The 13,259-nt window shown below is 42.7% G+C and overlaps 1 protein-coding gene across 1 annotated transcript; it reads right to left on the minus strand.

The window, feature by feature from the left end:
- Positions 1-1,192: 1,192 nt before the first annotated feature.
- Positions 1,193-11,361, minus strand: LOC135917175 (uncharacterized; the record flags this gene model as incomplete). The annotated part of the gene is made up of 9 exons (XM_070539347.1): positions 10,435-11,361; positions 7,171-7,360; positions 6,891-7,100; positions 6,736-6,786; positions 5,431-5,526; positions 5,079-5,132; positions 4,160-4,362; positions 2,626-2,785; positions 1,193-1,278 (listed from the first exon to the last, which is right to left on the minus strand). Coding segments are annotated over exons 2-9 (1,050 nt in total), but the record flags the coding sequence as incomplete, so codon positions are not given.
- Positions 11,362-13,259: the final 1,898 nt, after the last annotated feature.

The following is a 13,259-nucleotide window of genomic DNA, read 5'->3' on the forward strand; positions in this document are numbered from 1 at the left end:
CCCTGAATTTTGTTGTCAAAATTTGATTTTTTTCTTTCCCGTGTAATGATCGCACCCTGAACTTGTCACAGCGATATGTTGTGTGCCAAGTCTAGCTAACGATGATCGCGCTTACCATCTGTCGAATGCTATGTGAACAACTCTTGAAGACATACCAAGTGATCTGCACACACCCAACTTTCTCTTTCTTAACAGATGCCTCATTTCATTCCTTTCATCACTTTCCACACTTCCTTGAAAAAAAAAAAAGCTACAACCAAACTTGTCTCGGCTTTATTATTTGTAGGCTTCATAATGGTTTTGGTCAACAACAACACAAACGGCGCCTTTCGATTCTTCTCGTATGCACTCGTAGGCACGCAACAAATCGCGAGTAGCAACAATAGTAGTCACGTTTGCACTGATACGTTAGAAGAAGAAGTGTACCCTATTAATACACCGACGCTCGTAACGCAGCTAAGATATTCGCCCACCCTTAGCAGAAACGTGCCGTATTAGGATAGCAGTGAAGACAAATGCTGCAGTTTCCACAGCGTGCCCGCCATGTGTTTCTATGTCACTGGCAGCCAAGCGTGCCCCTCTCTGTTTCTGTCCTCTCAAATTGGACATGGCTACGCTACTGTCGCAAACTTGCCGATATTAACGATATTATTCATTACTGATACGGAAGAAACTGTTTCAATGCACGTTAATGTACTCACAAGAAGAAAAATAATCCCGTTCAGCTTCCTCCGCCGGCCACCATTTTTGTTTTGATGTCCCGAACTGACAGCAGCAGCTGCCTGCTTGTCATCCCGCAGCAAATGCGGGATGAAAAAAAGAATTCTTTTCGTGGGAAATTTAACCTGAATTGCACCCCTGAATTTGCATAAATTTTTTTGACAAAAAAGTGCGATCATTATACAAGTACGGTCATCTTTGATATAAGGCCTAACTTTCTGTAGAATGCATTAACGATGCTTGAAGCATGTTCTTCGAAAGTTAGCCGGAAGTCAACCAACATTTTTTAATCACGCTTACAACTCGCTCTTCTCTAAGGAATGTTATCAAGTGAATATTCGGATAGTAAAGGGTACATTCTGCGATTAAAGAAATCAACATGCGGCACCGCCTCTCAAGCTGCTGAAAATCAGTGGGGTAAAAGCATACCTTGAGGCAGGCAGACCTCAGCGCTTGGCTTCTTATCGCTACCGGCCCTTTCTGGAGCATGCCTTAGCCACGATTTGATGGTGTCTTCAATATCGTTAGTGCTGCCTTCTGTCATCCGTCTTGCAGCAACTGAAATAAGAAAGTTCCCACTAATGGTGAGAATAGCAAATCTACCTTGGGATGTTAAGATGAAGCTTTACTTCACTAAGGTATCGTATGCGCCTTGTACGTCCCATTGTTTTTTTGTGTGTCCATGTCCTTTATGCACAACTGTACATACGAAGCTATAGCTCGGGCCCAACTCTAATGCTGTGAAGAAACACCTATGAAGCAGCACCTAGACTGTTTTGTATGGGATTTATTGAATTTGCGAGAGAAAATTAAGGTCTAGTCACTGCTGGAAGCAAAATTTTGATTTAGGGTGTAATTTTTTACAAAGATTTAAAAAAAGCTTTACAAATATATAACTCTGCATCAGACATATCGCATTTCAGTAAATTTTATTTTACATAGATCACCTAAAGCAGACAAAGTTGAGGGAGAAATTTGCAGCAGCTTACATGACCTTGTTAGAATGTCTACACGGGTTTTGGAAATGTCCTATTCACTAATAGGTAGTATATTTGAGATCGACGTGAAATGTAACAATTTTGTCTGATTTAGGCGTACCGTTAGGTCCAGCTTACAGAATTGCAATAAAATGAATTGCTGAGATACAGTTATGAACATCACAGTTTAGTTCAAATTTTGTAAAATTTAGGATTCTTGTAAAACATTTGACGCCATGAATTTAACTTTTTCCTTTAAAGGTAACTTCATGAATTTCATTGCAGTGACTGCGAGAAAAATGATTTCTGCTTTTCCATGTAGTTAGATAGCAGCACCCGAGCGAAAGCTTCCCTTTAAGAAAAATGCATAAAAAGAACAAAACACATAAAAGGCAGACTTCACTGTGTAAGAAATGGAACTTGAAAAGCTCTAATGAAATCCCAACAAGCAACGCTGGTGATATCTTTTAGACTTACTGACAACTATAGACTAGGTAGCAAAATAGAGAGCAGAATGCAACTAATCCTTACTAAAATACCTCATGCTAGACACTATATTATTTTCATCAGCCACCACCAGGTGATCGACAACACACCCAAAAGCTATCATTACAATAGCTCAGTGCACTGGAATAAAAGGACTTGTGTGGCAGCAAAGGTGATTGCTCAACACCACCAGCCTTCGCTAACATCGTGTCCACTCATATGAATCGCTTCCCAGTAGCCAGCGATATACGAGGACCTGGTGCAGCAGCAGTGCTGCTGTAGATGACCCAAAGCCACACTGCGCTTGGTGTGTACTATATTGAACTGTTTGCACTAAACCAAGGTGTAATAAAAGGCTTAATAGCTGTCTATCGAAAGCATAAATTAAGTTCATCCTAGTGCTCGTACTCATTAAAAGATATAAAGAGAAGTTTCAACTCACCAATAATTGCAGCTGTAGTCTTCAGACTAGAGAAACTAAGTTTCCCCTTTCGGCCAACCCACGAAAAAAGTGTGGCCAGGTCATCATGAAGGGTGTACGCAAGAATACGCTTTGTCGCTGCACTGGCATTCCTCCCTCCAAGGTCTGTGAACTCGTGAACCTGCAAAAAACAGATTTCGAGTAAATGTGTGCGATCACAGAAAATGAAAACTAAATGTATGGCTATACCAGTTGGAAAACGCCTGCTGCATGACATCGTTGGCAAACATGTTCACAAAAGAAGCTGTCATGCAGCACTCTCATGCCATAGAAACAGCAAGTCTTAGTGTTATTTTCTTCAGCATACAGCAACTCCAAGCAAAGAGACCTATAAGAAGTTACGTATTCATTAACATGGCCTTGTGGTGCAGAAGACTAGGTGTGTCTTCTTTGCACTCTGCCAAGAATAGCTGCTGAAACCATTCCACTGCACAATCAGGCTATTACACAACTGCCACAGTGGCAGAGACTGGTCAGCGGCTTCCTGTTTGCTACTTTCCACTAATGTAGCCACATTTCTATGCAGAGCATTATGCATATGCATCAGCTCACACCTAATCAACAATACCATGCCATAGGTAGGATGACACAGTTGATGCAGCTAAGCGACATGTCAGGGCTTAAGGTCTGCATATTCCCCAAGCAATTTTCAAGAAAAATTGCCAATTGGAAGATGCAACTCTAAAGACACAGGGGTAAAAAATAACTAAATTCTGGAGTGTTATGTGCCAAAACCACGATGATTATATGGCACACCGTAGTGGGGGACTCCAGGTTAATTTTGACCATCTGGGGTCCTTTAATGTGCACCTAGCATAAGGTACATGAATGTTTTTGCACTTCTTCCCCTTTGAAACCACCTGGATAAGGTCAATCAGACCACCTGTGATCAGTTCACTGTGTAGCTGTGTTCCAAGACATCAGCTTTACAGAGTAGATGGTAGAATAGTGCAATGAAGAATACCAGCGCTGTAATGGAGGGGTGTGACAGATTTTAATTTCAGATATGTAGAGATGTTCTTCCTTTGCTGGTAGAAATTTTAGCATTCCAACAAAGCAATAGCTCATAATTATGAATTCAAGTGTATCTAAGCTCAGAAGTTGCTGGAAGATATTTGTAAAATGCAACCTTGTCAGTAAGTATTTTGTGCATTGGGCTTATCTCAAGTAGGGTTTATGTTGGCGCATACTGTCGTGCATACTTTAAGTCATTCAGCATACATTAGTCGTAACTGCAAATGGTTTTCAGTACAGACACAGAAATCTCATTCTTAAGCATACATTCGGCAATTGCAGCATGCATTGTCCCTGTGCAAGTTATGTTCGCAAGATTATTTCTGTACAGCTACACTAACCTCATATACACTGACCTGTTTCATGCAACAGCATGCAGTTGTAACTACAAGCAACAGGGGCGTACACCACTGAATATATATCTTTTTTTTGCATTCAAGTGCTCTCTATTGTCTATGCTAAATTCAGGAAAACTACGTACCAAACTCGCAGTCTTCTCTTTGTCCAGGCTTTCATCAAAAGCCATAAAATCTTCCAAGCTGCGGAAGGGGCACTCGATGAGTGGATCAGTTCCACCAAGAGGCTGCTTTGCATACATGTTGCACAACTTCTCAAGCAAATCCCCATGGTGTTGTTGCGTAAAACGTACGATGTTGAGCAGTCGGAGCACATGCTTCTTGAAGCCTTCAAACACAAAAGGAAGGAAATGTGGCAGTCAGGAACCAAACCAGGTAGGCATTTCATAGGCCATTTTTTTTTCTCATCACAGATTACAGGCAATTATTTTTGCAAGGTATGTTGGAATGTAAGAGTGTCTTTGATTAGTACACTTTAGGTAAAGAAATGCCCTTTCATAAAAACATTTTGATGTGCTACTAAAATATCAGACAATTTTCTAACTGCTAGCAATTTATTCTGAAACAAAGAACATTGCATTGTCCTAGAAACTGGCAGCTTCTCACACATCAGCAATACAAAATAAGGCACAATCAAGTTGCAACATATAACGAATTTATAATGCTTTGCACCATGCCTGCTACATTGAACCTAATGAGACAGATGCACCCTTCCTTTGAATGGCTTGAGGCCATGGAACAACATAGATTTGAAACAGGGGTCTCAATAAATAGCCTCTTTACAACAGTCTGAACACGCACACATTGCCTTTGAAGCTTTTGTGACTGCAGGTATGCGCTACTACACGAACTTCAGAGCAAGACTCAAAACAAAACAACAACAAAACAACAACAAAACAGTGTTCATGCAATGGGCGTTTAGGCACACAGTGAAAAAAAACTGCGTATTTGCAAGTTTATGTAAGTAATGCCATCACACGTTAAAGTACATTCACAACTTAAAAAAATTTTGTAGTGAAGTATTATAGTACAATGAAAGCTTACTATTGTTTGAAAGTTCGTCAGGGGAACCTGAGGGTACACAAGTCCGTTGGTCACCTGCACAGTAAAGAATAGTGAGCATTTAATGCATGCTTGTCCTTTGCACTAATATCAAAGGCTGTCACATTGTGGGACCCCAGCCCATTTAACATTCTACCAGAACTGCTCATCTCCAGGTTGTCGCTAGCAGCTGCAAAGTGCATTCCAGTTGTGAAGTTAGGAACAAGCCACAGATACATCTTAGAAACTTTTTGGCTTACATACACATGAAGTTAAACATATGACAGAACTGCCACATTAAAAATTATAGCCCTTCACTGAAAAAAAAGTAAAAGCAAGATTTATCAAAACTCACTGTGTGAGCTAGAGCCACCTGCAGTGTATGATCTGGAGCCATCTGCACTGTGTGAACTAGGGCCACCTGCACCACCTTGCGGCATGTCATTCACATCTGCAGAGAGTGATTGCAGTGAACCTGTGAATGCATAGCTATAGTGAACATATGTCATGCTATTGATACACATATATGGTAGACATTCCATAGGATGCTCCAAAATGCAAGAGTGCTAAGCAAATGATTGCAGTTGCAGTCTGCATTTTGTTTACATGTTCAATATCATAGGTTGGCATACCAACTCATCAGTGCATTGACTTGCATTCTCTGTGGTCACTTTACAGGCATGATGTAAAGTTTTAGTGAGTTCACAATTTGCTTGCAACACACCATGGACATTTCAATTTTATAAACTCATTTCTTTCTTTTCATGGTGTTTTATGTCCCAAAGCTACATACCATCTATCAAAGGCACTGAAGTATGTTTTCTGAACTTGGGCCACCTAGGGTCCTGTAATGTGCACCCAATGCGCAATGCATGTGTTTATGCATCCCGCTCCAAATCATATTGCAGCTCAAAATTGAGCCTGCAACCTCATGCCCAGAACAGTTTCTTTTTTACATTCTAAAGGTGTAATTTCACACCTGCGCATAGCTATGCAAATCGCTCCTCTAATACATCAAGACAGTTTGCAAATGAATTGTAAGAAGGTAACCTCAAGCTTTAGCATTAAAACATTCAATGTACATAATAAATAATGAAGCAAGTCGGCTAACTATATGACATGACCCATTATCCAATTCAAAATTAATCATGCTGGTTTATCAACATAGCTGCCAAGAGCCTACTTCTCACTTGAACAGAAGTTTAACACCCTAACAGCATAAACTGAAATTCAAACAGGAAATAACTGGCCAGAACGCTTGCTTTACATTGCTATATAGATGTGTCATGTACAATGACTTGCAAGTCTGTTTATGAGCAAACAGTAGCCACAAGTGTACGTTCTTTAATGCGGGTGAACCTGGAAATGAAATAATACACTGCTGTCACAAGTGCTTAGGTTTGAATTTATGCCAAAAGTAGACGTTAGGTGGCCATGAAAAATGAAACACAAACCAAAATCAACAAGGAAACGTATGACCATTCCTTGATTTGTCAGCCCGTATGTCGAAGCCCTCACAGGTGACAAGAACAATTCAATTAATGGCTTATATTACACAATGGGGAAGCACTTTATTCTTTGTGGATTAGGAAGCTCAAGCTAAAATAGATTTGCACTGTATTACCATTGAGGCACTATCTATAAAATGTCAGTCACATACCTTCAGACTCTTCACAGCTGTCTTGCTGCACTGCAGAAGCAGAAGAGAGGCCTGGGAAATAATAACTCACCAGTAAGCAAAATATATTAAATTTACTTTTTAACTGCTAAGTGTCAGGATACCATAAGTAGTAGAAACAAGTATTTTGAATTCACCTAGTGGGAAGTTGCTTGGTGGAGCTGGAATTTGCTTGCTGGAGCTTTGCTTGCCCTTCTTGGGTGGCGGTGGTGTGTCAGGCTCATCCGAGTCAGACCACTGAGCTGGTGGCCTCCTTGTCCTTCTTCCTTGAGACATTTCCGATCCTGTGCCCAGGTCTGATGTATACTGGCTGTCATTAAGTTTGGCCCTTGCTTGTTCATATGTTGCTAAAACAAAAGTTCAACATTCAACTGATTTGTATAGAACAAAAAAGGCTTTTATGTACACGATACATACCAAATACCCCTTTCACTGCTACGCTGTAGCACTTCCAGAAGGTGTCTGGTGGTACAGATTTCTTTACTAAGGATGTCACTCTGTTGCCTTTGAGGTTGTCGGGCCACGCACACTTGTCACCCTCCACCCAGGTCACTGGCACCACCTCCACCTGTTTGTCCTCAACGAACTCAGCGATCACATAAGCCATCTGAAAAATGAAGCGTCAGAAGTATTCAGCGGTGGCGAAACAAGGGAAGCCTCTGCCTGGAACCAGTGAAAAAGCATTTTCCCAAGGGACTTGCCTTCACCATAATGACATGTCTTCTTTAAATGTTGGCTGCAGCCAAGGACAGCCGTTTTACTAAAGTTCAAGTATTTCAAGCCCTTTGGCTAGTTTGAATGTCGGCTGTAATAAGCCACATTATGGATCGTTGCACCTATGGACCAACTATCCCAGCAGCAAGTTGTGATGGGAGCGGTATGTGTCACCAAGCCATTTAATCTTAGTGCCAGTCAAAGGCCATTCCCAATGAAATCCGATTATCCTTGCCCAACATGATCTGGCTCTCCATCCTATGCCTGCGAATTTTCTAGTGGCATCCTACTACTTTGTCGAAGTGTCCTACCCTTGGCACTCATTTTGCTACTCTTATAGACCAGCTATCTGTGCCAAGCATTAATCAGCCACCAGGCTCAAGACCACAAACCACATATGACAGGCATTTGTCATGAACAGCCAATAAATAACCTTGAAAATAAAGGCATAACATGGCAGCATTCTGCCAATACTAACCTGTGGAAATATGGTTGAGCAGAATAGGACTGTGCGATGAACTGCCCTACAGTGAGTGTGCACGGGTTAATTACAGGATTATTTGAGGCTTATTTCTTTCATTGCTCACTGTTACCCTCCTTTTCACTGCATGTTTCACAAATAACTAAACGTTACGTAAGGTAAGCCACTAAGGGCTGCAAAAACTTCAGGATTATTAAACTGCACTACACCAACCTCTATAAATATGCAGATATTATTTGAAGTTTCTGCGAATGCTAGCTAAATCTAGGCCTTTAAATTGTGTGAAGCTCTGGAATAACCAGAAACTTTCCATTCAGTGGCAGCTTCACCATTTTTTGGAGGTTGTGCAGGGACCAAGGCTTCAGGCCCGATAGCCCTGATACAACATAAATGCCCATTCTGGAAGACTCAAAGGGTAAAGAATAGAAATCTTCCTTGATGAGAAACTCTTGGCCAATTATGCATGGCTGCTTAGACCCTCTGATATAGGCTATGTTTTTTGCCAGAACAACATGGCCATCCTGTGCAAAGCAGTTGTCTCTTTTAGACAATGCAATTGTATATGCATCCCATGACAGCCTTTCATATTCAGGAGGGCAGCATTCCGGCAGCAGTTCTCCTCGACTGTGAGGACGGCTAAAATGTACAGGAATTTCATCCCATGTCTGTCTGCGTGTCCAAGACTGGCTCTCTACCATCCTGTTGCGCAGCTGCTCCAAGGGTTTTCCATGCTTGCGCAACTGCCTCTTGAGCACCTGCATGTTGTTCTCAAATGGGAAGGCACTGAAGGAGTCTAGCTCTCCATGTATTTTAACATCAGAAGCAAGATGTATGAGGCTGTGCACGTTGAAAGAAACATGCTCGTCACCATACAATTCGCGGAAATGTGAAACAAAGCATCTCAAGAGCTCATCGGCATAACCAGCATGCTCACGACACAGCTCCTTGTTTGCAAGTATAGATAACGACGCATGGAGCAGCAAAAAGTGCTGGTATAGATCATCTCGAAGGCAGAACTTGAGAAGCAACGGGCCTGTGTAGAATACAAAAAGTCGGAACTCAACCGCCTTCCAGCGGTCGAGCTCATCGAGTCCGCGTGGCCTACGGGGAAATTCACTAGGGATGTGAGGATTTAGCAGCTTGCTCTTCTCATTGAATGTGTGCCTATCCAGAGGTCCCAAACGAACCCGCAGTGGTCCAGAAATCCACAACTGGAGCAATTTCCGCATGACACCCAGTAATGCAAGATGCATGTAATCAAGTGGGAGGTCATTTACAATGTCAGTGGGCAGGTCCAACAGGCAAGATTCTCCCTTGTGATGTTCAACATCATGCTGCTCCCTGAAACTCTCATCCGTTCGTAACGGACAGTCCATGTCGCAAAATACTACTTTTCCATTGATGTAAGATCCCTCGACTGTACACTTTGCGCAACCACTGTACCCTCCATGGCCTTTTGTCATAGTAACGAAAGCTCGCGCTGGAGCATCACAGATGACCGAGGCAACTGTCACCTGAACAGTGTCGCCATTGATATTCACACCTTGCACAAGCAAAGTTTGCAGCTCTCGAACAAAAGGCCTCAGGAAATCATTAGACGAGGATGGCTTAGACTGTCCAGCAAACGCACCCACAACAAATGGGGGCACATTGCCGCAACCACGGGGTAAGCACTGTATGGGCCACAGTTGCATTTTGGAGCTCTTTGACAAGGGGAGGCCATCTACATTAAATGAGAGTGGAATTACAGCTGGCAGCTTTTCTACATGAGACAATGAACGCTGAAGACCCACAGCAAGTCCGAAATGACAATACTTTCCTGGCGCCAAAGCACAAATGGGAAATTCATCCAGGTTTTTTCGAGGGGTCTGCATAAGTGTACGACCATCCTCCGGTAACTGATGAAGTCCCCCCTGTGTCCTTAGCGTCTTCAGCAAAGCTGTTAACGCCCTTCTTTTGATACCATATTCGTTTGCCCATTCACGCAAGGAATCCTGCAGTCCGTCATGTACGCTTGTGCGCTCTTCACTATCACTTTCACTACTACCAGACTCAAGATTGACTTCTGCCCACTGTTCCCTGTCATCTGCGTCTACGGACGTGAGGTCTTCGTAACAATGCTCTTCAAATCCCGCGATTGAGCGATTTAAGTTTTCTAAGCTGTTCCCACCGCTGTCACGTGGTGCTTCGAGAGGTTGAACAAATGCTATTTGCTCCGAGTCATGCCGGCTACTTTCACAACCCCCCTGAACTCCTTCTTTCGCAAAAACATTAATAACTTTCCTTGTCTCCCTGCTTGCCTTCTCGCAAGCACGCCTGTCGGGTGGTCGCGACATTCAGTGCGTAGGAAGCGAGAACAAAGCAGTTTCACTTGTACGCAATAGGCCTACTAACAATAGCCTTAACCGCACTTTGTGAAGAGAGTCGGTACAACCCGCGCAGAAACTGGCCCTCGGATCACACGCACGGAACAAAAGATCTCTCACCGTGTTTCCAAAGTGCAAGGTCGCAGTGCGTCACTTGAAAGGCGCGCGAGAAAGGCACCTGCATTCAATAATATAAAACGCGCCACGGCACCCGCAGAAGCCAGCGAATCGGCGCGCACGTTTAGTGACGGGGCACGAATGGGGCACGTTCGTCGCTTTTCACACACATTGATGACTATGACGATTGAAGGTGCATATTACAAAAGAGTAACGTAAACTACTGAAACCGAAATGCCACAAAGCCTATTAAATATTCAAAATACCTTCAAAAAATTTTAGTAGTTTGAGCAGAATACAAATGCGCATAATTCATGTTGCTGAAATAGAATGAAAAACAGTTCTAGTACGACGGTACGGCTTGGTGAATAGAACAGGAACATCGGTTTTGTTAACAATACAAACATTCATTTGCTCAGAACAGAACAGAATAAACGCGTGGACTATAGCATACTATTTTTTATAGAATGATGCCCTTGTACTCCACACTGTGGACGGTGCGCGAGGCCGCACATGAAGGTAAAAATCCGCACGCAAGTGCTAGGTCAGATTTTCTTTAGCCCGTGTTCAAAGTCCGGGTTCTTAAATAAAAAATTAGTGAATCAGCGAATTTCGTCTTTTCCCGAGTGTTCTACCTAGGAGATTAATATTATGGCGGCGGTATATATATATAGCTCGATTTGGGAGATATAAATATTGAATTAAATCATCGTAACCATCGCCTGTAGCTTCGCATCTGTGCATGCTTATGTCCAGGGCATAAATCAATGGACGTTGCAAGGCATTCCTAGGCGGACATCCGGGGGACGTACACCGCTGGTCAATCCATAAACAAACATCCTCTGGACGTCCACCGTATCAAAGTATGCGGACATTATGTTACGTCCCAAGAACTAGGTCCCCTGTTCGTACCACGGATATTGTTTTCCGGACGTGGACGTTCGGATCTAAATCGGATATCCACTGGATATCTGTGGTCCATTGGGATGCCTGGTCAGATCGGCAAGTGTTTCGGTGGCACAAGGCCTTTTGGAAGGCCGGAAAGAGGGCGACGACAAGGACTGCGCTGGATGGCCATCCACGACCACTACGACTGACAATGTGACACGAGCGAGAGAACTGTTGAACTCAGACCAACGATTAAGTGTTCGTTTAATGGCCGACATGTTAAACGTTTCGAAAACTCAAGTTCATGAAATTGTTACAAACAATATCGGCATGCGGAAGGAGTGCACAAAAATGGTTCAAAAAGTGCTCACTGACAACGAAAAGTCACGCCGTGTTGAAACATGCCAAGAAAATCTCAACATGTGCAAATGTGAGCGAAAATTTTTGAACAACGTCATTACAGAAGACGAGACTTGGGTATTTGAATATGACCTGGAGACCAAAAGGCAATCATCTGAGTGGCACACACACTTGTCCCCTCCCCAGAAGAAAGCCAGGATGAGCAAATCAAAGATCAAGATCATGCTCATTGTTTTTTTTTTTACATCGACGGACTGGTTCATCATGAGTTTGAAGAACCTGGAACCACTGTGAACTCCAAATTTTATGTGGATGTCCTTGAAAGACTGAAACGCAGGGTTCAACATATCCGGCCGGACATTGCACACAACTGGAAGTTGCACCACGATAATGTGCTGGCCCACAGTGCCTTCATCGTCACCGACTACCTGGTTAATGCAGTGGAGCCAACGATCCCCCAGCCCCTGTACAGCCCGGGCTTCGCTCCCCCCTGACTTTTTTCTGTTTCCACGCCTCAAAACACCCCTGAAAGGCAATCATTTTGGGACAGCGGACGTGATTAAAGCAGCTAGCACCACAGCATTAAAGGCCATTCCGGAGGAGGACTACCGCAATGCATTCGAGAGCTGGAAGTCTCGCTGGAGCCGATGTATTGACGCAAAAGGAGCGTATTTTGAAGATTTTTTAATTTTTTGTAACAACAAATTCAATAAATGATTTTTAATCGCCTTACTGACATTACTCTCAGGACAGACCCTGTACATGCACTTTGAAGGTATGTATGTGGAAAGCATTTCAACCTCTGCTTGCTTTTCTGGAGTGGAATAAAACGACCTTTTGTCCCTAAACCACTTACTTTTAAACTATTCCGTTTGGTTCATTTTTCTAACTTCTGCAGAGTTGCATTCACAACTTTCATAGTTAACCGGCTCCGTTTTCATTCTTGCTTCCTAAAATATGCCCTCCTGTCATGCATAATTTGGAAGGCCTTCTGTTAGCAATGGGTATTGTATTTCAAGACTATCAGTGCAATGTTGTATGAAGAAACCTATTCTTGGAGTGAATTATTGTTCAGCTTGATATCATGATACTGCTGCATGGTTGTTATTTAACTCTGCAAGAGAATGGTCCTGCCATCCTACCAAGAGTGCATTTCATGGGTATTACTCTCTTTCTTGTGACATTAGTTTATGAGGCTCACAGATATGTATCTGTGTCAACAATAACACCTGACATCTAATTTTGTGCAACATGCATTACATTTAATCAGATAAATGTTGCATGTTTTGTCTCTTGGACCAGTCTGCTCAGTGGTAGAAGGTCGAGACCACAAATGAGAATGGCTGGCCAAGATCTGTGGTGTATGTCCCGTGTTATGCATCTGACAAGATTTCATGGTGGCAAGAGGACATGTTGGACCTGATGTGATCTTTCTAATTATTGTGCACAGAGTTATCAGCATGATAATATCCTTAATGCTATAAAGAGTATCTCAGCAAGCAGTCTATATGCTTATGCCTTTTTGTTGTTTATGGCAACAAAATCCAACATCCTTTGAAACATGCTCACTTGCTGTCTGA

The sequence above is a fragment of the Dermacentor albipictus genome, chromosome 5 (genome assembly GCF_038994185.2).
Source record: "Dermacentor albipictus isolate Rhodes 1998 colony chromosome 5, USDA_Dalb.pri_finalv2, whole genome shotgun sequence".
In the NCBI taxonomy this organism is placed as follows: domain Eukaryota; kingdom Metazoa; phylum Arthropoda; class Arachnida; order Ixodida; family Ixodidae; genus Dermacentor; species Dermacentor albipictus.